At 42.0% G+C, this 25198-nt stretch overlaps 1 protein-coding gene across 1 annotated transcript in view; it reads right to left on the bottom strand.

Annotated features, from left to right (window-relative positions):
- CCDC88A (coiled-coil domain containing 88A) overlaps positions 1-21363 on the bottom strand; it is a 62568-nt gene extending 41205 nt beyond the window's left edge. The window contains exons 1-5 of the mRNA XM_041417210.1: positions 21297-21363; positions 20375-20756; positions 20153-20253; positions 5790-5898; positions 2114-2183 (exon numbers count right to left, since the gene is read on the bottom strand). Coding sequence (XP_041273144.1) covers positions 2114-2183; positions 5790-5898; positions 20153-20253; positions 20375-20437 — 343 coding nt within the window. The 5' untranslated portion in view covers positions 20438-20756; positions 21297-21363. The remainder of the gene's footprint in view (positions 1-2113; positions 2184-5789; positions 5899-20152; positions 20254-20374; positions 20757-21296) is intronic.
- Between the last annotated feature and the right edge of the window lie 3835 nt (positions 21364-25198).

Below are 25198 nucleotides of genomic sequence, written 5' to 3'. Positions count from 1 at the left end.
TTTTCTCCTCCAACTGCCTTCCTGTCAATCAGCTCAGGAAATATTTCCTGATAAAATCCCTGCTGAGCTGTTTTATCAAACCTCAACTCCAGCCTTCTCCCTGCATTCTCCTCCATGAGCCAACTGCCTCTGGTAGCTGCTCCTGCCATCTGCAATTTGGCACCTTCTGGAATTTCTCTACTAATCATTCCCTAAGTGCAAAGGGGAAAAACTGGGAAAAAGCCCTGTGAAAAATCACACCTCCAGCCTAAGTTTTAGTGGACTGGATCCAAGTCTTGATCAGGGAATTGACTTTTACTCCAGGGCTTGCCTTGATGCAAACAGATTTACACAGCAAGTGTCTCCAAAGATCACTGAGGTTTCATTTCCCTGCACCTGCCCAAAAAAAGCTTAAAAACCTCTGTAGGGATGAGATCCTTTTCCAAGCTGACACAGCAAGAGCAGCCCTAACTTTTTAAGGGGAAAGGTTCTGGACAGAACCCAGAAGAACAGGTCTGTATTCTAGTTCAGACCAAACTCTGTGACTGAACTCCAGCAGGGAGCTGAAACACCTTCAAGAATGTCCAAATTGTCCAAGCATAACAATTTTTTAAAAATGTGAGTGCTACACTACAGAAAAGTCCAAATTTTCTCACAAATCCAACAAAATCCCCACAGAACAGCAAAGCACACACCAGCAGAGCTGCCAAACCACAGACCCCAAAACACAAAGACACCACCTGAAAAATGACCAAACCATAAAACTGAATGTGTACAACTGAATGCAGTATTATCTCTGTGGGGTTTGATAGTGCATTTTCAATGAAATGTCATCTTATACTAGACAATATTATGGAAACATTCTCTCTCAGTATCTTGAACAGAATAAAAAATGTCACTACAAAACAATATTATGAGCTGGGGTTTTTAAAATCTGTTTTTCCAGTAAATCTGGTTTCTAGGCAAATCCATGGAGTCTTTCGAAAACCTTAAGAGAGTCTGGAACCAAAATTAAAAAAGCACGATGCATTCTGTTCTTTTGGAAAGGAAGAGACCACATTCACACTTCTTGGTGCATATGACAGCAGCTGCACATATAAAAACTGAAAAAGCTGTGACCTCGGAAGCAAAAGCAGCAATACTGAAAAGCAGAAAGTAAAAACCCAGAAGAACTAAAGCAAGATACCTACAGAGATGGGACAGTGCAGATGGGATATGGAAAATACCAATGTCATGAGCCCTGGGATTGGGAAGTGAGGAAACACAGATGGTTCTTCTGGCTCATGAGGAAGCCCCTGTCCCACAGACACAGAAGCGTGGCAGAGAAGACATCCCAAAGAAATCAAAACAGCCAGGGGAAGCTACACAGCCTGCTAGAGCAGTTCCTGACCTCTCTGCTGAGGTGTCAGAACGTCAGGAGGAGAACACCTGGGGCACATTAGACCTAGGTAAATAAATTCTGCCCAATCCATAGTGGCTCCATGCAGGCCAGGTGTGTCTGCTCCGTGCTTCTGGAATTGAGAGCATGGTGCAGAGATTCCCAAGTGGCTGTGGACAGTCAGCTGGCTCCACACAGGCTAATTTTCTTGGTGTGAAAATTGCAACTCTCAGAGCTGGAAGCAGAGAAGGTGGGAGCATGGAGAAGACAGTGTCAGTTCAGGGGAGAAAACAAGAAGGTAATTGCAATATTTTTCAGGTACGGATGCAAGAGAAGCAGGAGAGTTTGGGGGAAGGAGAAACAAGGATCAGGAGCTGGATCAAGTGAGATGCACTGGACTGCCAATTCCCTCAGCGGTGACACAGGTGAAGAAAGTTGAAGGTGCAGTAGCTGGGAGTACGTGAAACTTTAACTTTGTGCCATCAGTGGTTCACTGGTTGCTGGGAAATGCACTCAGGCTCAGTATAAATCCTAGTGAAAGCCAGGGCTGAGGCTGTGGCAGAACACATTTTTTAGAGTGTGGACAAAGAAAATCATTATTAAATCATTACTCATTATTATTAAGCCCCTTATTTGATAAAGTATTTAAACAATCTTCTGTTGAAAGGCTCAACCCTACAGGCATTTTACTTCCAGGGAAAGAATATAAATTATCACACCAGTATACATTTTTATCTTAGTCAAAAATAAACTTACCAGAAAAAGGATTTTTGCCAATTATTAGCACATTTGGCAAAGACATCATGATCAACTGCTGCAAAGTCTCCTACAAAAGTTAATTAAAACATTATTTACATCATATGTACTGAATGAAAGCAAAGCCATTTCAGTATTAATTAAACAGTTTTAATATTTTTCAGGACTTCATGCAGTCAATTCATATAACACTTAATTATTTGCATTCTAATTAAAAAAACAACTAACAAATATGAGTTATTCTACAGAAGCTTTGTTTTACTGGTTTGCACAATCATCTCACACAGCAAAATCCTCTCGTGGCAATGAGCTGGCTTAGGGATCATAAGCCAACGAGATCCCGAGTCTCAGAATGCAGCAAAACCCTTTAAATTTATTATGGTCATGTTTCCCTGACTAACTTATTGATACATTATTTGTTCTATTGGCTCTAAGTGCATTCCAACTGCAAAAAATCGATTTCCTTTATTTCACATTTTTGGCCTCACCAAAACATGTATTGATACATTATTTGTTCTATTGGCTCTAAGGTGCATTCCCACTGCAAAAAATCGATTTCCTTTATTTCACAGTTTCTTTGGCCTCACCAAAACACACATGTAAAAATCCCAGGGGTTTTTGCTGCAGTGACACTGGGCCAGCTGTGATTATGAGGGTACAAACCCCTGTCTGCACAAATCACATGGAATTTTAGCTGGGAAGTGCCAGCAGCTCTGCCTATGTGTTCCATGGATTCCATCAATGGAGCTCCTGTAATGGCTGTAATCGGGTCAAATCCCCAGTCTAGACAGAGCCTAATTCTCCTGAAGCAGAAAAGTCTTTCTCCTGTTCCCAGATATTTATTCCCAGCAGATGCCATCCTATAGTCAGGCTTTTTGTTTTTCCACAGTGACAGATCCATTATTATATGAAATGCTCCTACTCAAAAGGAACATATTCCAGAAGAGCCCAAGGCACACATCAGGTGTCACATCATAAGCAACAACCTAACACAGGTCTACCTGCTTTAGGTCAAATTGAAAAAAAACCCCAATATTTCTTGAAAAACACCAGTAGAAATTATTAGCTACAGCTATACTTGGAAGTTCCCACCAGTTAATACACAACATCAAAATTATATCTGGATTAATAGTAGACTGCAAAATATACATTCCCACTGGACATGCCTAAGACAAATTATAAGGAGGGAGAAAACAGCTTTGACCTCCTCCAATATGATGAAATCCAACCAACTGTGACACCTGTACTTCTCAGACTTTGATAAAGACTATTTTTAAATAAAAATAAGACACGAAGTGCACCACAAGATGTTTGAAATCAATATAAACCAGATAAAATATAACTAATTTAATGAGTATCGACAGCAACTATGAAAGAATCACATATTTTTAGAGTGGCTTTTTGTTGTTTTTTGGGGGTGGTTTTTGGTAGTATCTTAAATAATTCCATGATGCTATCATGAAGCTGATCATGTATCAAAGCAGAGTATGAGCAGCAGTAACCAAAACATGTGTCCTGAATGGACATGATCACCTGTTTCCTTACAACACCTCTGCCTTGCCCCAGAGATGTCTGACACCTTTTCTGTCTCTTAGTGTTAACCTCAGCACTGGCTTTGCTTGCACAAACTTTCACATTTCACTAGCATTTATTTTACTGAAGATTTTCACCTCCTCAGTCAAACCTGCTGAGGGTCACTGGATTAAACCTCTCGAGCCCACCAAAAAATTTAGAATCACATGTCTCGAATGAACTGTTGAGAACAGTTCCATGCTCTTACACTGCCAAGAAATGTACACACTCCAATTACTGGTTCAGGACCAGAACTGTAATTCCAGAGAATAACAAAGATGATACAGGAACAAATAAATTGACTAATATAACAACTTAATTTTGAATGTTACATTCTACCAGTGCAGGTTTTTGACAAGTACATCCACAGCACCGATGTGATTTTTCACTAAACTGAGAGAAGGTTTTCCACAGATGTTACAAAACCACATGGAACAAAGCAGCATGGACAAGCTCACAATGAGAAGAGTTAGGTCAACGCAGTGCTAAAAGTCCCAAATTCCCACATTCATGCCAAGCCTCAGTGAACGTCTCTGTCCCCTCCCCTGGGATCCCAGGCATCCCCAGAACAGCCCCAGGCCCGTGCCTGTACACTCAGCTTTCAGGAGCACTGGGGTGTGAGGCTCCTGCCTCACCCCAGGCTAAGGGAGGCCTCTCAGCTTGATTCCAAGGCATCCATCAAAGCCCCAGCTTTCCTGCCTTGGGGAATTTCACAGGTGACAGGAACTCAAGTGACCCCTCTGTGAAACAGCCCATCCTTTAACACTTCAACTACCACAAAGCATAAACCTCCCTGCAGGCACTGTAGGGAGGGAATACCTACAACATGCAAAAAGCAATTTTAGATTCCAAGGAGCTCTCCAGATTGGAGCATAAATGCCTTTACTCCTGCTAGAAACACCAGCCCTTCAAATGTCTGCATGGTGACCAAAACCCTGAAAGACTGGGGAGAAAAGTGTATAAAACAGTTAAAAGGGCAGTTCAATATAGCTTGGGCCACTAAAGGCATGGTGACTGGTTTTACCATTTCTTAAAAAAGAATTTTTTTTTTATTTTAAAAAAGCTCTTGTTTCTATCACAAAAGTTTGGAGCAACATCTGCAATCCTGAACCATCCAAAGGTACCTAAAAGCCAGCAATTCTGCCTGGTCCTGGAGCACTTGGACTGGTGATACCATGAGGCCAGTGCAGGATGGGGAATGCTTTGTGTTCCAAAAAAGATCAATCCTGTCAGTGTTTGTGCCTTCTGTTGCACCAGTTGTGGAACACTAATGCCTGGGGGAAAATGCCTTCAGTAAGGAAAAGGAAAAGCATCTGGGCCTTAGCAGGCAGCCCATAAATCCATGTGCAGGGGCTGCCAAGGAGAGAAGGGGGGAAGTGCTGGGAAGGTGTTCTGTGGCTGGTCAGGGCACTGACAGCTGGGAACTCTCACTGCACTCGCAGTTTTGGGAAGCACACACTGTGGGTGGACACAGGAGGAGCACAGGTTGGCCAGGAGGTGTGGGGAGAGGCAGAGCAAAGGTTTTCTCCCAGGTCTGGGCTCTCCTGGCAGGAAGGAGCAGGGGAGTGGGGAAGGGCACTAAAAGCCACGCTAAAGGGACACTGGTGACAGCAGCAGTGCCCAGCTCTGGAGTGTCCATGTGTACAGCATCCTATCCAGCAGGGACAGGACCAGCTCCTACTACTGCATCAAACTGCAGTGGCTCTTTTACAGCTCTTAGATCCTCACTGCATTTACTACAAACTCCCAAATCAATTCAAAGCCCAGTAAAGTTCATCATGTTTTTCTAACAAAAATTCCATTTTACAAGACTAAATGCACATGTAATAGTCTCTCTCACTGGCACAAAACTTGCTTCAACTCAGAAAATACCAACCACAGGAGTAATTGCACACAGAGAGTATTCTGTAAACAGATTCATACAGAAGTGTGTCCACACCACCTTTATACCTGTAAACAGTAATAAGAAATTTGACCAGATACCTAAACAATCATCCATACAAAGTATCTCTTGTTCATCTTACTCCTGTTACCCTTGAAGCCATAACTACAGAAGAAAATTTAGAAATAATTCCAGGCAAAACGTAACACAGCAATTACTGACCTGGTAGTAAGTTTTGATTTGTTTCACCAAAATAGACAAATTTTGAATCCTTAATGATGCATCATTGTTTACTTTTTTGTTTATCCTCTGATTAGCAGACTTTGGATTGCTGTGAAAATAAAAGAAAAAAGAAGACATTAAACACACTGAACATTCATCTTTAAAGCTTTCTCTATAAAACAAATGGTATAGTTAATGTGCCAGCACAGCCATTCCTTGTCTTGATAACCATGCCTTGTTTTCCCCCTCCAGAAATCAGTAAGGAGTTGTGGAAGATGGAAAGAGCTTGAAATGTGTCTCTGACACAGCCAGCCAGCCTCACATTCTTGTTTGCTGCCAATGCAGCCTGAAACTGGGAGCACCCACCACAATTCCCAGGGAATGGGTCTGACAGGAAAGTTTTTATGGCTATATGATGTTATTTTACTAGGAACAAAACATAATTTTTAACTTTTAGAATGATGATGAATATGAAACACATCTTGGTAACACACACTAAACTGTTTTAAATGCATTTACAGATTGCTGGAATGTGACAACAAAGGCATTAATTGGAGTTTTTGTCATGTACTATCATATACTACCAGATTTTTCTCTGGTTTGTCTTGGCTTCAGGGAGGAAATCAATCACTTTTTCCTTCCCAAAGTAGAAAGGACCTGAGGAAAGGCAGATGAGACCCCCTTTTTCAATACCTTGTAACACAGAGAGGACAGCAGGACAACCATTCACTGGGATTTCTCATGGAAAACCACGCAGAATCAAAGCACACCCCATAACACTCTCTGAAATAGTTAAAGAATTCCTAAGGGACGGCCAATGTGAAGTTTCTCACTTTTACAGCCTCTTGATACAGTTGCACAACTCAACTTTTGATATCTAATGGTATTATTGTATTGTTTAATGATATTATTACCATCAGATAAATGAGAGCTGGCTGGGATGCTGCACTCAAAAAACAAACTACCAATTTTTCCCTGTCAAACCAGGGCTCCCAGCAGGGATATGTGTCTGCTGGCTCTGCTTTTATTCAACATTGTCATTAATGATTTAAACAATGGAATACAGAATACACTTTCCAGAACAGCCACTGGCAAACTTTAGGAGGAAAAAACCCCAAAGAACAACCTTCAAAAAATACTATGGCAATGGAGAATGATCCTGGTAATGTGCAAAAGTAATGGAATTCAATAACTCACTCACAGGCAAAGGATAAGAGTCAGATTCAAATGCACAGAGGGGAGTTATTTGCTATAAAACAAAAATGACCTGAATATTGTGGTATCATGACTGACTCTGATGCAGTTTATCCCTTTGATTGGTAGTTTCACATAAACTCTCTGTACAAAAATTAAGTATTTTTCATTTATATATAAGTTACCTACAAAAACTTTATTTGCCTTTTACAGCTAGCTTAACTTTTAGCATATCAGATTTTTTAAAAAATATATATATTTATGTCTTTTCTTCAGTTTATTGCTATCAGCATTTCCTGGCTTACAAACACAAATAGAAATAATAGAAAAACCACTGCTGGGAAAGGAAGTCAGGTCATATAAAAAATGCACCTCCAACACACAGACATTTTTCAAAGAAAAGCAGTAGGCACACTATCTTTTTTCTGTATTTATTATTACAAATCTAGGAAAATTAGGACATGGGTAATTGCCTCATTCCTAAATGCTCATCTCCACGTTCCTAAAAATACTGTAAACAATTAAAATATATTTTAGAACATATTAGCCAAACCATGTGACCAAGATGTGACCTTGGGTTTATTAGATCAGCCAACCTGTAGCTGTAAAAGCTAAATGGGCTAAAAATAATTATGCTTTGCAGATGCACAGAACTGGACTCCTTTCCACACTGAATTCATTCAAATTTGTTAAAATCAGAAGAGAAAATCCACAATAAATCCTGCTGACCTACAGAGATCAGCTGAAGTCTCCTATTTCTACATGCATATCTCCAAAAGGCCGATTTGGGCCCTTAATCTTCATCTTTAATCTTAATGACCATGGGATTATCTCTGGGCTTTTTCATCATCTTCAGCAGCATTTCTACAGCCACACATTTCAGATGCCTCTCCCTTCAGAGCACCCAAAACAGGGCACAGGGGTTTCCTGGATATTGTGCCAGCTCTTATTTTAGCATCAACACCAAAATTAGTGTGCAACCACAAGAACTCAAAACACAAACGTCATAAAAGCTCAGGCTTTCCATTTTCTCATTTCCAAAGCTGTATTAGGATATTGAGATTGATCCTGGATGAACAAAAACTTCAACATTTCCATAGCACTGGATCTTCATGACACCACAGGATCAGCCCAGCCCGCAGGGAAGGGCTGCTTTAACAACCTCACCTCCCTCTATGACAAGTTTAGTGACCTGCTTAGTGCCAAAATGATTCATTCCTGTAGCTTAAAACAAAGTTGGGGGTTTTTTTGTTTTGGTTTGGCTTTTTGTTGATGGCTTAAATTGCAGGAAGCAGTTTACTGAGATTGTGAATTTTTGCTGGAAAAGCTTGGGCCGCAGACGTGCTCTGGGCACGTATTTTTACCACTGGGAAAACTCCACTGTCCAGGTTCAAGATGCTCTGCTAGTGCAAATAACCAGCAATTAAAATCAGAATGTCAGCCTTGGGACAGCCTGGTGCACAGAAAACATTATTTTAGTAATTTTAAAATTTTCCAAAAGCTTATGGCAAAGGGTCCAACAGAAATCCCAAGCTCCAAGTTCCCTTAACATTTTTCAGCAGAACTTAAAAGTAGGTAGTGGTAACAAGAAGTTCAAATCACTGTTTTTAAGGTTCAATAAAAGCAAGGTAGTGAGATATCAATACTACTCTCTACCAATCATTTTGAATTTAATTAAACATGTACCCCCAATAACTCACTATTGGTAGTAGATTCCTTTTTCTGTTTTTTGGTAATGAACGTCCTTTTGGCTCATTATTCTTCAACCATGAGAGGTCAGTTCTTTGACACTCTCAATTAGTTCTTGTTAGCCATGACTAGGATGAGTGACTTGGACAAAAAATTGTTTCCCATGCTTGCCAGAGTGCAATCCTGCTCTCAGCACCTTCCAGTGCAAACAGGACTTCACCTCTGTGCTGCAGTAAATGAGATCTTTCTAACCACGTTATGCCATTAAATGATTATAAACACAGACTGTTTATGGGCTACCTACTAAAATAACCCTGTGCTGAAAAGTAAATGTTAAAAACTGAGGGGTTCCCACCAAGCAGCCTCTGTGCTGGTGCTTAGCAGAGCCCCCTAATCTTCAATCACTGATTTATTTCTACCTTTCAGATTGTGTTAGAACTGTCAGGTTTGTGTATGGAGCAGCCAAGCACAGACCTGACAGATTCCTCCTCACACCAGTGTCATGAAAGGACCATGATTAGGTCCTTGAACAGGAAATGCCTTATTAAAAAAAAAAAAAAAACAAAAACAACTAAATCCACCTTCACCTCCAATACTGATAACCAGGTCTCATTTTCTCAGACTCCAACCTGAATGCTCAGGAGTCTCCATAATCCACTAAAGAGCATTTTAAATAATATTTATTTAGTCAATATAGTTCATCATCTTAAGTATTGATATCTTTATCTGCCCCTCTTGAAGAGGAAATAATAGAGCAGGATCCTGGCTGCTCATTTCCATTTTATGTTGTTTGTAGAATTGTATTTTTTCAGGCTGGTCCAAGTCATGGCATACTAATACTTTTTACTAAGCAGGAAGTCTGATGTGTAACTATTTTTCATACAGAAAGATAAAATTCTAAGCATGAACTGCCAGAACCTTCTAAGAGCAACTCTAAACTCATTTACAGTTCTGGAAAACTAATTTATTAAAGATTTTAATGAAGTACTTATACCCATAAGTTGAACAATTGAATTTCTATGACCAGTAAAATGTTTATAATTATTATATTTTTATTAATGCGAAACAATTCTGTTTATTAGAATACATCAGGTCCAATAACATTGAAATAAACTGGACGATCTTGGAAATATAGGATGCAAATTAAATCATTCTGAAGATAAAAAGGCCTACTTTGCCAGCTTAAGACACAGCTTTAGAAAGCAGCTTTTTAAAACCATCAGATTCTGGTGGCTACTATAAACATTTTTAAGGCCATCCATGCTCTGAACTGCTCCTTTGATGAGGTGGGGATACTGAGCTGCTTCAGTGGCAAACAGCCCAGCAAAATAGGGCAAATCTGTCTAGAAGTCGATAGGAAGCAGAGCAGTAAAAGATACCCTTAAGCAATTTTACATTTAAGAGCAACCTACTTATGACAAGATACATTAATTTCAATAGCAATAAAACCAGGAGCATCTATCCCAATAATGCATTAATTCGTTTAAAACTCCTGATTACAGAGGGAACTTCAGTGATTTTGAAATACTACCAGTGTCATGAATCACAGATTGAGACTTCATATAATCAGGGATTATGTGTCTTTAATTTTTCATTGACCAAAATCTATCAGAAATGGGAATGTGATAGCTTAATGGCCTCATGCTTAAATCTATGCAGACTGCAAACCAGTTGTGTCCTCCCCTGCCATCTGTTCCTTGATGGTACTTAATGATTAAGTCTGGTATCATAACGCACCCTAATTTGAAATATACCATTGTTTGAATGTATTTGGTGAGTTCAGTGAAATGCTACCCTGTGCTTCAGCTTACAGCAGCACAGCATTCACTTGTACAACCAAATGCTGCATGCCTGATAAAGTTTATTTTCTGCCAACTCCTTTTAACTGGAATGCTGAGGTTCACTCTTGGTATCTGTCATATATTTTAGTCATTACTGATAACAGAATTTTGGGATAGACTAACTAACAAAGCAGCATCTTCATTAGTTACTACTGGCACAAAAATAATAAGCATGCTCAAAATGTATTTTACAAAGAGACTTAATACAGCAGTGTCCTTTTACTGACAAAACAATAAAAAAGTGAAAAAAACCCAACCTGGTGCTTTCACTGGAGAACAACTGATAATCTTCAAATTGCTTAACATTTTACAATCTCCCTTTTAGTTGTAATACACTGCATTTCTATCCTTGAGATGATACTGCTTGAGCAGCAACCAATGCAGTGATGAAATGGTCATCTGCTCAAACATCTGAAGATACCCCAAACACTGAGATACACTTTGTCACAAAATCAGTATTAATACCTCCCTTTAAGGGCACTCTGCTAACTCTGCACTTAGCAAGGACTGCCTGTGTGTGCCAGAAGTTCAACAGCTGTATCCAACGTTTTCTGCCTCGTGATCATGCGAGCTTTAGGAAGCAGGCCTAACATCAAAAGTCTCTTGGCCCTTGCACAAAACCCCACTTCCTAGGATTATGTCCAACACCATAAACTGTTAGGAGGCTGAAGCCCTATGCCTACTCAAAAATAAAAAACAACCAAACCACGACCAACTGGCCTAACCCAAACAGAGTGGCTGGTGGGATCACAGGGAGCACTGCCAAGAACATATCCCTGCATACTGAGCACATGCAGACAGCTTCCCTCTGCCAGCCTCAGCTCAGCATCCCAGCGGCTCAACTGCTCCCAGGGCAGCTGCCCGGTGCCTCAGCAGCCTGGCTGGCACTCCAGCACAGGAGCTGCACGGCTCCTCACGGCTGCAGGGTGCTGCAAGAGCTGCAGCTGTGTCCTGCCCAGTAACCCTGCGTCTCCCTGCTCCAGGGACGGGGACCTGCTGCACACCACAGCCGCTGTGGGGGCAGCATCAGCCTGGAGACATCCCCTCACGTCCCCACGCTGCCAGGCGCACACGGGAATGTGCCAACAGCCAGGCTAAAACACAGCACATTCAACAGGTCTGCTGACTGATCTTTCACTTCTTCCTCCCAGGGTTTAAAACATAAACAAAATGAAGTCCAGAACAGCCCAGATTTATTTTTGTTCTCTTTTCCCCAGCTGCAGTAAAGAAGATGTATGCAGGTGAGTAAAATGTGTGAGAAAACAAGAAAGGAGGTAAAACAGCCCACCTGTCACTGACTAAGCACACTCTTGTGGAAAAGACCAGAAACTCCCAAACCCCTCAAGTTCCAAGTTTATAGAGCAACCACTGTCTTTATCATCAAATACTATGAAATAACTTTATTACTATTGTTTCACCTTGACCTTGACTATTCTTTTCCTATCACACTAAAAGGTAGTACGTTAAAAAAAATAAAGCTTTCTGCCAAAAATTGAACCTAGCGAGTCACTGCTGACCACACCAAGTAACCTGGGTGAGCTCCCCACAACAAATCAATGAATGGCACAGCTGGCAAAAGGTAATCTGGCTGCCACCAAATTAACACGTGTCACTCACAGAAAGGAAAATCTACAGGATGCAGAGCAGCACAGAACAAAATAAACACACCTAGGCATTAAAAATTTGAGAATTCCCAGAAGAAACATCAACAAACAACATTATTTTAGTGAGGAAAAACATATGAGAACCAGAAAATCTGACAAACACACTCTACCCCAAAAATCTAAATATCTTTCAAGGAACGCCTTGTTGGTTTGCTTGGTTGGTTTTGAAGGGTCTTTTTAACTACAGAAGGTTTAGCAGGAAAAATCATTTGAAAAGGGAGAATTAAACTGCTGTAGTACTTGCACCACACAGTTTTCCAAATTAAACTAAACCCAAAAGTTGCCCAAGGATGCAAGAGCGTACAGGCCAAAGGCCAGGAAAGCAACAACATGGACACACCACAGAAGCAAAATACAGAGGATCACGAAGTCTGAAGTTTTGGTTTCTACTTCAAGCACTGCGTGCTATTTTCCCTCTCAGAGCCAACATTTTTTACTTCTGAGATGAGTCCAAATTTTCAAGACCTACTCAGTTTTACCAAAAAACAGAGCAGTTGAGAACGACATGACTTTGTGATTAACACCTCAAAGCAACTGACCAGGGGAACTCTGCAAACATTGCCACCCCCAGCACTGCTGTGACACCAGTCACATCGGCCTCGCACACAAGCGCCGCCAGATCTGCCCCACGAGATGCAGCCTGGCTTGGCACCAAACATCCCAGGGTGCAGGCAGGAAATGCTTTCACAGCACACCTTGGAAGGATCATTCTGCCAACATGAAGGTATTCGTTTGGAAGAAACATCAAGTTATGAAAGAAGCAGAATTGTCATCGCTGCCAGGAAGCAGCAAGCAGTAAGAACAGAAGACAATGAACACTTACTGCCCTGAGCAAATGACATTTGTGGAGCTAACATGATTTCTAAGACATTTAAAATATTAATGTAAGGGAAAATTACTATGTAGGATTTAAAAGCAATACACATTTATGCAGTCTTCATTATTTAAGCTGAAAAAAAAAACTTAGGAAGAGTTTGTAAGGACAAGTTTCTGTCTTCTACCCTAACAGCACCACAGTAGTATATACTTTGCTTTATTTGATAATCACAGCACTACCAAAAATCAGTTTTCTCCTTTCACTCATTTTACTCTTGACTTTAAACTTGGCTGAAGCTACAAATTCTCAAGAAAATTAGTTCTCACTTCAGAGTCACAAACAGTCTGACCACAGGTAAACACCTCAGTACTCAGCATTAACAACTACAGGAAATACTGATGTGTGATGGCACCAAATCCACACAAATATTGCAGTTTTAGTGACTAGAAAGGTCTTCAGATGTAAAAATAGCACCACACAGATTTCCATGAAATACTTTTGGTTGGAACACCATAACTGCAGATAATTTCCTTTCTTATGAAGGGAAATAAACCCTCTATAAGTAAATTATTAATAATAAAATACATATTTTCATCATTCTCTGCACCCATTTTTAGACTAGTGACAATGTGACATTTGCCTGCATTCTCTCATACATCTCCCAGTATCTCTATTCTGGTTTTGCCCAGCACACACAATACTCCAAATATACAGCAAGTGTATTCCCAAGCTACCAGGAAATTCCAGCAGACACTTTTTGCTCAGGGGCTTATTTAAGAAAAACAAAGACACCACACAGAGAAAAACTAGAGCAAATATTTCCCTGAAGCTTAAACCAAGATAAAATTCTGTAATAAACCTAAGTGGACTGTCTTCTGTCACTACAGGAAAGAAAGCAAGTATTGGAGTGTCTCTAAATGTACAACACAAAGATTCACTCAATGGACAGGAATAGAACAGAGACCATTTATGAGTTCAGCCCTTGCAATCTCCCATCCCAAAATACAACATCAGACAATTTTTGCTTGGGTCAAGCAGTAGCCTTGCTTCAATTCAAAGCCCTGGCATCAATTAATCCCATTAAACAAAAGGGAGGCGTTTTGCAAACAGTGCTCAACAACAACTGCCTCTGGAGCATCTTCAGGATAAAGGGATAGAGTCCAGGACTGGACTCTAAAACAAAGCACACAAACACAGACACTCTCACACAGTTATTCCCAAATAATCTTTGACCACTGAAGTCATGTGCTCTAACAAAGCAGCATCTCGGAAAAATGTCTTGATCCCTAAATAATTACTACCTAGGGAAAAGTGGTTCATTATGAAAGACAAGGAAGGCAACAAATTGCTATTTAGCTTAGAGAAAAAAGAGGAGGAAACAAAAATAAGAAGAACATATGAACAAACACAAATCTCAGAAGTCCCTTCTTAACAGAAGAAACAAATGAGGAAAATCTAGAAGTAAATCTCAAATTTGGTGCAAGATAAGATGAGCTTGATTTAGGACCCAAATTCAGTTAACTAGGTTAGTTTTCAAAAGAAAGATCAGAGCACAGCAATGCTTTGCAAGGGTTTGTGGTGGAGAGATCCCCAGACCAGCCACAAAATCTGAAGAAGCACAGCCTTGCCACTGAAGGGGACAAGCTGACCAGCCAGGTGTCTGTAGCTAACTTAAAACTGCATTTTACTGCTGCTATTATTCTCATGCAGTGCTCTGAAACAGCATGTAGAATGTGAAATGCAAAATTCTCTAAAAAAGAAACTGCAAAGCCATAGTGAATGTATGTTCTTTCCTTGCCAGAATGCTTTCAATGCTAAGAAAAGTTATTTTGATATTGGATCTAAGATGGTTATTTATGGAACAGGTTGACAGGCTTAACAGAATTCTCTGTATGTATTAAAAAATAGTTTTAAATTCAGTTTTTATTCTCTGGCCCAAGGTACTAGCCTAGAGTAAGAATGGGGTCAGTAGCAGGCTACCAAAAGAAATAAGGAGACAGAGTCAAAGAAGGATAACCAAGATGGCACATGAAGGAAAGAGGAAAGAAGTGGATGTGTATGTGTAAAGGAAGGTTAGATGATTTAATTCCTAATTTTGAAAACTTTGCACAGAACAAGCGTAAACTACAGAGCAGTTTCCTGCTCAGAAATAAATCAGGGTAGCCAGGATGAAGGAAAGTGGACATCAGCTGTGGAGAAGGGTACAAAAGTGCAACAAAACCAGTAAAACAGAGAAAAGCCAAGATAACCACTTCAAGCAGTCCATGTTCAACCCATGCATTTTCCTCCCTATCTATGAAAAGCCCAAGCACCTCACAGGTGCAGGTATCAGCCTGTCTCCCCCTCACCTGCCCAATTGAGAGCTCACTGCAGGCTGATGGTCCCATCTAAAATCATTCATCATTACACTAAGAACTACACTTTCCTCTTCTCTAACCAAAAGGGTTTAATTTCACAGTCTTGACACACATTGTGCTGGACCACTTATTGAAGAATTTGCTTTTTTACACAATAAGTGACTGTTACAAATTCAGCTTTCCTGAAGAAAAATGTCAGCCCTGCTGCTGCAGAACTACTCTTGGGAGCAAAACCTCTCACAAAGTCCAAGTGACACCTTGCACCTGTGGAAAACCTGACAGAGCACATCTGGGAAGTGTGAATCTACACCACGAAATGATAAAGGTGGGACTTAATAATATCTGACCTTTTTCTAAAATACACATTCCTACTTCTGCTGCCAAAGTCGCCGATTCCCTTTTCCTCAAAACTCTTTTCCATTTCCCCACCCAGCCAGGGCCTGGCTGAAGCTGCCTCTCCCTCCTTGGTCTTCCCAAGAAGGAGTTAATTGGATTGAGTGGCTGCACCCTTTCACAGAGCAGCTGGCTCCAGCACTGGAGACTGAGTCCAGTTTTCAGGGGGAGATATAGGCAAGCCAGAAGTATGGGCTGGCAAGCTGAAGCGCTCGGAAAAAAGCGCACAAGTGAAGGCTGAGAGCTGCAAACGGGAGCCAAGGAAGCTGTCCACATTCTAGGCACACAGCACCAGCGTGGCAGGAGGAAACAGGCAGCCAGTCCACCTGGAAAATCTGATGGTGTCAAAGGCCTGCATGTGGATTCAGGCAGTGAAAAACAGTGGGAGAATGGTAAAAGGGGAAAAACCCAGGAGAAGCATGAAAGACTTCATCCTTGAAGTAGTTTTCAGCATGTCTGGATGCAAAGACTGATATGGAAAGTATCACTTAATTCATGTAATTAAGACCAAAGTTATAAAAGGCACAGCAGGATGAAAGCAGCCAGGTTTTCCAGACAGTGGATTAAGTTAACTCAGTTCCAGAGTTTGGTTCTGTCCATTACCAACTCTGCATACAGTCTGGGTCCAATATTTCTTTTAAACCAGATTTATTTCCATAAATACAAAGCACAGTAAAATAAAACAATTAAAGCTAAAATACTGTTTCAAGTCTTTGTTGCTTGACCAAATATTAATGGTGGTGGTAAATGTAATGAAAGCCCCAATCTTGTAACTACTTGCAGCTGTCTCTTTTTATTCAAAGGAACCAGCAAGACTCTTGTCAGTTTGGGAACCACAGCTCATACTGAAAGACTTTCACGTTTCTTACCCAATCCTATTGGAATTCAGTTAACAAGTATCAGAGAACAAGACCTATCAAAAATGGAAATAAACACCACGCAGAAAGTGAGTGTTTCTGTAAAAATACTGCAGGTTTTTTTGGATCAGAGGAGTTTATAAACAGTACAGTGCTGAGGCTATGAAAAAAACCTGAGGTGATGTTAATCAGGTTCTGGAAAAATATCTCCAGGACAACTGAGTATTATTTTACTGCAATTGTAATTGGGTGTGCAACAGGTGACTAATCCACTGAAAGATAGTGGTTCACTGATTTCAGTACCAAACACAGCAGATTCTACTCAAGCCTATGAGCACTTTATAAATAAAATGTTAGAAGCACTATGACACAGAGGTGCAGTGAAGGTATGAAGCATTCCTGGCACGTTCCTCCACCTCCCTGCCATGGCAGAACACCAGTGCAGTGATCCCTCATGCTCTGATTTATTTCCAAGATGCATGACCCCTTTTTTGTATCAAAGAGCACAAAGATAAAGGCTCAGATTTAGAAAGACAGATGGGTTTCTATCCACAAGTATCAGATACTGACTGATCCCAGCAGAAGGTAAGTAACTGGATACTTCTGAAGCATGGGACCTAAATTTAAACAGGAAATTAGAGACATTCTCTCAAGTTAGGAGCTAATATTATAAACACTGGGACTCTCCTTAATTAAAAGTAACATTAAAAAAATAATATCAATTGGCCTGTAGCATCTCCAGCAAGGAAGAGCCCTTCAGATGTAACTGGTCACTGAACAGAATCTGGGAAATTTTTCACATGTCCCAAAACATGCCAAGGTAAAAAACACACAAGGAATGCAATGAATTCTCTCGTGGATGAGGTACTAATAAACTCAGTGCTGATAAATCTCAGCACCATCAGCATCCTGCAACAATTCCAATGCTGACAGCTCTCCTCCCTGTCTGAATCATTACAATTGTAGAAAATAAAGTTGGTCCAGACAAGCACAAGGAGAACCAAATCTGGACTCTCACCTGCAGGTGACGGAGGGCAGGATTAACTCTTTTCTAACTGAACAGAAAACCTTCTCTAACTAACAAAGCCACTTTTTTTTTTTGACTGTGTGACTGTTTACAAACCATGCCTAATCCAATATTAACACTCACTTTTATGGTCACAGAATTTGTCCTTTCAACATTTGGCAAGAAAAAAGTAGGCATTAAAGTCCATATGCAGCAGGACCACAGCACCTCTAACAGCCCCCACTGCCACAGCTCCTAACCACAGACCTCCAGTTCTCAAGTGAAGTCACTGAGCTTTAAAAAAAACCAAACCAAACAACCAAAAAAAACTTCCCCAAGCCCAACATTCTGAAAAAAATCACCCCTCTTTTGAAGTCACATGACACAAATTTTTCTGCCACATATCCTTAATATATGGTAGTAATGAATGAAAGGCAAATAAAAGAGAAATAAAAATGGAAAAACACAGGAAATAATGTGTATTGATGATTAGTTAGAGCTCCATCCTGGAAGTGCTTTTGCAAATGAAGACACTTGCTTAATAGGTGGATATTCAAAGTGAACAGGACTAAAAGTTAACACAGGTTTCCACAGTGACTTCACCACAGACACGACCACACTGCGAAACATGAAACAATTTTTCCCCTATTTCAACCCTGGCACAAAACCCAAAACAAACTGAACTTTCCCAAAATATGAACAGAGTTCTAAGAGGCAATTCTAAGCAGCAACCAGCCGTGATACATCTCAGCTCCCAAAAGACCTTCCAGTACAGTGACATATTTCTAAAATTCATTTTATTTTTACACCAATGCTTTTCCACACACCTCCAGTTTGAGGTAGTTTTCACTGTTCTGAATACCAAAATATATAATTTTTTTAAATTTGCATCTCCAGTGTGTATTTTTTACACACACACACCCAATGCTTCCTAAGTACAGTAATCATGGCATGGGGTCAAGGATGAACAAAGTCACAGCCAAATTCAACACACAGTGCCTCAGGCATGGGAATGTTCCTTCTCCACAGTTTTCCATTTTACATACATGCATCCATTTATACTCATATTAAGAAATTGACTGAAAAAAAAAGTTTAAGGCCATATTCTTCAAAATCACCTTGTTCCACTGCTAAATTTGCCTTCCAGCTGTCAAACTTTTTTATCCCATAGAAGTTCTACATATCAAATGAGTGGCCACAGCTGACAATCTACTTACTTTGTGCAATCCAAGAAAAAAAAGAAAGAAGTCATAAAATAAAAATACTATTCTTCAGCTAAATGCATCACTTAAAATTCTTATTAAAGTGTGCCAGATTCCACTCAGAATTTTTTTTTTCTTCAGAAAGTTCCATTCCACCGAGTTTTCCATGTTTTTCAACATCAGAGTAAGTATTAGAAGTGAATATTTGGGAGCCTTAGTTGTACAGAAATAGGTGTCAAAGAAAATACTGGTTTCAAAAGGCTGTGAATTCACACTTCTACGTGGTAAAGTGTTGCTCTTTTGACAGAGATTAGTTACACAAGCTGAACACCAAGGGTAATAACTTTTAAAGCACTAAATATGAATAAAAGCTATAAACAGAGCAAGAGGATGCCCATCCCTGAGCAGTGTTCCTGAGGAACAGCTGCCAACACAAGCTGCTCACACACTGATGGATGTACCCAGCCGGCCATAAGCCCACAGCTTTTCATACCTACACAGAAAATGGATGAATTTCTCTGCAGGGACTCAAAATACCAAAAAAAAAAAAAAAGTATGTAGAAATTTTTGCACTAGTAACACCTTTATGATTATATGACTAGACACCTGACAAGTGTTACTCTCCAGCATGACAGTAGTGGGCAACATTCCAGTCAAAATTATGATTAACAGAGAGCCACTGTAAAGGATTTTTTCTGACAACCAGAGTTTTCAATAAACAGTTTATAACCCCATGTAAAAACGTTTATTCTGTTGGCTATAGCCAGAAAACACTCTACACTCACAATTAAAGCATCAGTTTTACTGCTCAACTGCTATCTACTCTAATTAGGAAGTGTGGAAAATGAAGAGGAAGGAGTTTCAGGGCAGCCCTTTTGCTCAGTGAACAGCCCTGTGTGAGTTGCATGCCATCCTTAAGTTGCACGTCACGTGCACCAAGATATGGATTAGAACCTCATTAGCCAAGCGAATTTATTAAAAATTTTCTTTATGAGCACGACTTACAGCAGGATGAACCTTTTTTATGCCTCTCAGTGGAAATCTGGGAAACTATTTACAGTCATCCCGTTTTCCAGTAAATTCTACAATGATGATTCAGCCTGTATCACACTATACATCCTGCAAATACATTGCTGGGACATTCAGCTGTGTGGAGTCGGGATCTGCCACGATCCCAAGTCTCCTCTTAAGTCACCACATGACCGGGTCACGCACAAATGAAAGTAATTTACCAAGGTCAATAAGGGGAGATGGGGGAAAGGATTTTTCAGAAGGCAGCAAAAACATACAAGAGAAACAAACCAGCAAAAAATTACCCCAAGGCAGCGCTTGCCCACACTCACATTTGCAGCATGACTTCGTTCAGATACACTCCATCCACCAGCGCCACATATTCCTCCAGGTTGGTCCCATTTCCTCCAGCCAGCGGTCCGAACGTCTTCACCTGGAACAGAACCAGCAGCAGCTCCGTGACACCGAGTCCACCTCGCTGCCCTGCCGCAAGGCTCTTCTCAAACAATGAGCAAATAACACCAGGAACGTGTGAGGGGAAAATGAACGCTTACCCAGGTGACAAGAGGGCTCGACATGAACTGCTCCAGAAGGGGTGTGAAGATCTCGTTCTCCATTTTACAAAAAAATGGTTAACATCAATGCAGCTCCTCTGATGCAAAAAATAAAGATAAGTCCTTCACTGCAGCAACTCTCTGGAATGCTCCAAGGATTCAGCTGGAGTGAGTGAACCCCATTTTTACCAAGCGATGCAACACCAACAAAAGTCAGTGCACTGGCAAGCGGGATTTATCGTCCTCTTTCAAGAAAAAATGCATCCGAAAGTCCATCTACGCGTATTTCAGCCTTTCCATTGATGCCTCTCCCTTCCTACATAGCGAAGGGGTGGAAGGAAGGAAGGAAAGAAAAGAGGGAGGCTGCCTAGCTACTGGGATTCTGCATCAGACAAAAAAAAAAAAAAAAAAAAGAGAGGAAGGAAAAATCTGCTTCAGCAGCGGCAGCGCCTCAGAAAGGAAGGAGAAATTCCAGCGAAACTCCGCAAGCTCATCCTGCCCCTTCCCCACAAAAAAAGCCCCAAGCCCGGGCGAGGGGAGCAGCGAGGGCAGCGACCCCCGCCCCTCTCGCAGCCCCGGGCTGCGGCTGCACCAGAGCCCCGCTGCCCCCCCGCAATGGCACCGACAGGGAACCGGCCCCCGGAGGGATCGGGGGCTATTTTAAATCAGTTCCCTTTTCTATCCCTTCCCTTTTCCACTGAACTACGACGCCAGAGAGCGGCAGGACCGGCACACGCCTCCCGGCCCCGCAGCCTCGCCCTTCCCCCGCGCTGGCCGCTCCCCTCAGGCTCCGCTCTCCCCTCGCCGCTGCCGGAGCGCCCCCCGACCCCTCCCCAGCTGTTCTCCTGCCGCTCCGCCACCGCTCCCGCGGCACCAGCTCCGCTCCGTTCCCCACCCCCGTCCTCCCGAACTGCGGGGCCACCTCGCCTCAGCCAGCGCGGCCGCGCCGCATCGCTCGCCTCGTCCTCGTCCTCCTTCCCTCCCTGCCTGCCTCCCGCCCTCCCTGCCCGGCCGCCCGCTCCTGCGTGAGGATCCCTCCGCCGCCCCGAGCCGGGTATCCCTCCGCCGCCGCTCGGGGATGGCGGCGCGATTGGAAAGGGGCGGGGCCGCGGCGAAACCGCTGCAGGACTCGCGCCCGGCGCGCGCGCGCGCGATGCGGCTGCGGGCACCGCTCAGCCTTCGCTGTGGCGAGGGGAGAGAGCCTCGTCCCTTCCCCGCTCCGGGAATAAAGGTGTCCCTGAAGGATGATAATGCTCTTTCAATCCCCCTTTTGGGGGAACAGAGGTGCCCGTGAGAGAGGTGCTCTTCCATTCCCCTCTTGTGGAATAAAGATGCGCGTGAGGGGAAAACTCAGCGCGGGAGGGATATTCTCCATTTCCCTTAGGAGAATAAACGGGCCCGTGAGGCAAAAAGTGTAGAAGGGGAGGGTGCTCTTTCATTCTCCTTTGAGGAATAAAGGTGCCCGGGAGGGGAAAACTCATCCCAGAAGAATAAATGTGCCCGTAAGGGAAAAAGCACGTGAGAAAGGGAGAGAGAGGCTCTTCCAGTCACCTTGTGCAATGAAGGTGCCCATGTGGGGAAAAGGGCGGGAAGGAGATGCTCTTCCCTTTGGGGAGGGCACCCGTGAGGGGAAAAGCGTGTGAGGGAGGGAATATTCCCTAGGGAATAAAGGTGCCTGTGAGGGGAAAACTCAGCGCAGGAGGGATATTGTCCATTTCCCTTAGGGGAATAAACGGGCCCGTAAAGGGAAAAACACCTGAGGGAGAGAGGGAGATGCTCTCCCATTACCTTTTGGGGCAATAAAGGTGCCCGTGAGGGAAGGAAAAAGCACGGGAGGAGAGGCTCTTTCAATCACCTCTTGGGGAATGAAGGTGCCCATGAGGGGAGAAGGGCGGGAAGGAGATGCTCTTCCTTTCCCCTTTGGGGAATAAAGGGGGAAAAGCGTGTGAGGGAGGGAAATGCTCTTCCATTCCCCCCTTAGGGAATAAAGGTGCCGGTGGGAGAAAAAACTTGGCACGGGAGGGATATTCTCCATCTCCTTTAGGAAAATAAAGGTGCCCGTGGGGTAAAAAGCACGGGAGGGAGAGAGGGAGGAAGGGAGAGGCTCTTTGATTCCCCCTGGGGGAATAAAGGTGCCTGGGGGAATAAAGGTAAATAAAGGTGCCCGTGGGGTAAAAAGCACGGGAGGGAGAGAGGGAGGGAGCGGCTCTTCGATTCCCCCTGGGGGAATAAAGGTGCCCCTAAGGGGAAAACTCAGCACGGGAGGGAGGAAAATCCTTTTGGCCTGGGGGAATAAAGGTAAGGGGAAAACTCAGCACTGGAGGGAGGAAAATCCTTTTCCAATCCCCTTATGTGGAATGAAGATGCCCGTGAGGGGAGAAGGGTGGGAAGGAGACGCTCTTCCATTCCCCTCTCGGGGAATAAAAGTAGCCTTGAGGGAAAAGCTTAGTGTGGGAGAGAGATGACTTTCCATTGCCCATCTCGGGAGTAAAGGTATCCATGAGGGGAAAAGCATGGGAGGAAAAGATGCTCTTTCATTCTCCTTTGGGGAAAAACTCAGTGCAGAACTGAGATGTTCTCCCATTTCCCTTTTTGAGAATAAAGGTGCCTGTGAGGAGAAAAACTCATTCCCTTAGGAAGTGGAATCCAGAAGCAGGGCAGGTTTCCCCTCAGGAAGTGGAATCCAGAAGCAGGGCAGGTTTTTCCTCAGAGGGTGGAATCCAGACACACCCATATTAAGGTAAAATTCAACTTTCTGGAAGGATTTTGTGGGAATCAGAGGATGACAAGCAGTGTGTTGGCCTGATCATTGTCCCTTCCCTGAGCCTTCTCCTGCTTCTTGTGCTTTCAGTATTCAATCCTTCATTAATATGCATGGATATATCTGCTTAATACATTATGTGGTTCATTGGCAAAGCATTTTACAAAATCTCAAACTAAATCCAGCTTCTCTTCTGTGTGGTATAAATTAAATTGCAGCAGCATTTTTTCAAATACCTTTAGTTTTGCTCACCTAATTTAAAAAAAAAATCACACAAAATGTTGCAATAGAATGACTGAAATTAAGTGCTTTTGAAAAAAATCAAGTAAAAGCTAAACAGATAGGGTTTTTTTCCTTTTTGTTTTTCTCCACAAAAAAAAAAAAAAAAAAAAAACAAACAAAAAAACCCCCAAAACCAAAATCCCACAAAACATTGCAATAGAATGACTGAAATTAAGTGCTTTTGAAAAAAATCAAGTAAAAGCTAAACAGATAGGGTTTTTTTAAATACAAATATTGGATATATATTTTTCCTAATGTCCAAGGCTGGGAAAAAACCCAATTCCAATCTTGACTTGTTTCCCAGGATGCCTAAGTAACAGATCAGAAAAATAAATTATGGACCTTATCTTGACTTGTTTCCCAGGATGCCTAAGTAACAGATCAGAAAAATAAATTATGGACCTTGCAATATTAGTCTGTCTTTTACATTCTAATGATTTTTTTTAAAATTTAGACAGAGTTGCATAGTTAAATGACTTGATTCTCACAGCTTTATTTTTTCACCAAAAATCAGGACTTTCCCTCCCAAACCAGATCTCTAGAGTGAACTCAGCCCTCCTGTGAAACAAAAGAAATAAGGAAGGGCAAAGGAAAACTCTGCAGTCTTGGTTCTGAATGAGAACCTGGTGATCCATGGGTGAAATAACTGCCAATATAAGTAACAGATCAGAAAAATAAATTATGGACCTTGTAATATTAGTCTTTTTGCATTCTAATGATTTTTTTTTCTAAATTTAGACAATGTTGCATAGTTAAATGACTTGATTCTCACAGCTTTATTTTTTCACCAAAAATCAGGACTTTCCCTCCCAAACCAGATCTCTAGAGTGAACTCAGCCCTCCTGTGAAACAAAAGAAATAAGGAAGGGCAAAGGAAAACTCTGCAGTCTTGGTTCTGAATGAGAACCTGGTGATCCATGGGTGAAATAACTGCCAATAAATTCCCAGCCCTTAAAGGCAGCCACAAAAGCATTTTTGTACAAGCCTGACCAACCAACCGCTGCGCTCCCTGCGTCTGGCAGCAGTCTGTCAACTGCAACTGTGCCCACAATGCCATGGAACTTCCCTGGCTCATCCCCTTGTTTCTTGTGGGCTCTAATTAGGCAGTAATGACTTTGGCATAAAGCAATTTCTAGGAATTAGAGCCCAGCCAGTAGAAGCTGATAGCCCATGTAGTAGTAACAGCAGCTGGCTCACAGGAACTGTTTTATACTGAGATTCGCTAGCATTAAAAATTGAATTAAATGGTTTTAGATGCTTTTGCTTCCATCCACATCATGCAGTTGGCCTGTGTGCTCAGCATGGCTGTTGATCACCTTTCCTGCAGAAAGACTGCTACATTTTAGATATGAAATGTACTGTCAGCTGTTTTACCTCGAATGATTTACACTTCCCTGTTTGAACTGGAGATTAGTACAAGATAAAATTTCAGAGAATGTGTCCAGACGCAGTCAGGAGAGTTTTGTTTTCAGTTTTGGTTTGGGTTGGCTTTTGTTTTCTTTTTTTTTTTCTCCCAAGAGTAAGAACCTTGAAAACCTGTTTGTTTTCAGTTTTGGTTTGGGTTGGGTTTTGTTTTCTTTTTTTTTTTCCCCCAAGCGTAAGAACCTTGAAAACCTATGAAGAAACTCTAAAGTTTCCTCTAAGTAGGTCTCACTTTGTGCCACCAAGTGTGAGAACATTTACCTCCTGTCAGGTACACGCAGACACCGACCAGGATGAACTGCTGCCAGGACAGATGTTTGCAGTGGAGTCAGAGCCAGAAGAACCTGGACTGCAGCCAC

The sequence above is a fragment of the Onychostruthus taczanowskii genome, unplaced genomic scaffold (genome assembly GCF_017590055.1).
Source record: "Onychostruthus taczanowskii isolate IOZ18803 unplaced genomic scaffold, ASM1759005v1 scaffold55, whole genome shotgun sequence".
NCBI classification, from domain to species: Eukaryota; Metazoa; Chordata; class Aves; order Passeriformes; family Passeridae; genus Onychostruthus; species Onychostruthus taczanowskii.
Note: the sequence above shows the minus strand (reverse complement) of the source record. Positions and strands in the feature narration are given on the sequence as shown.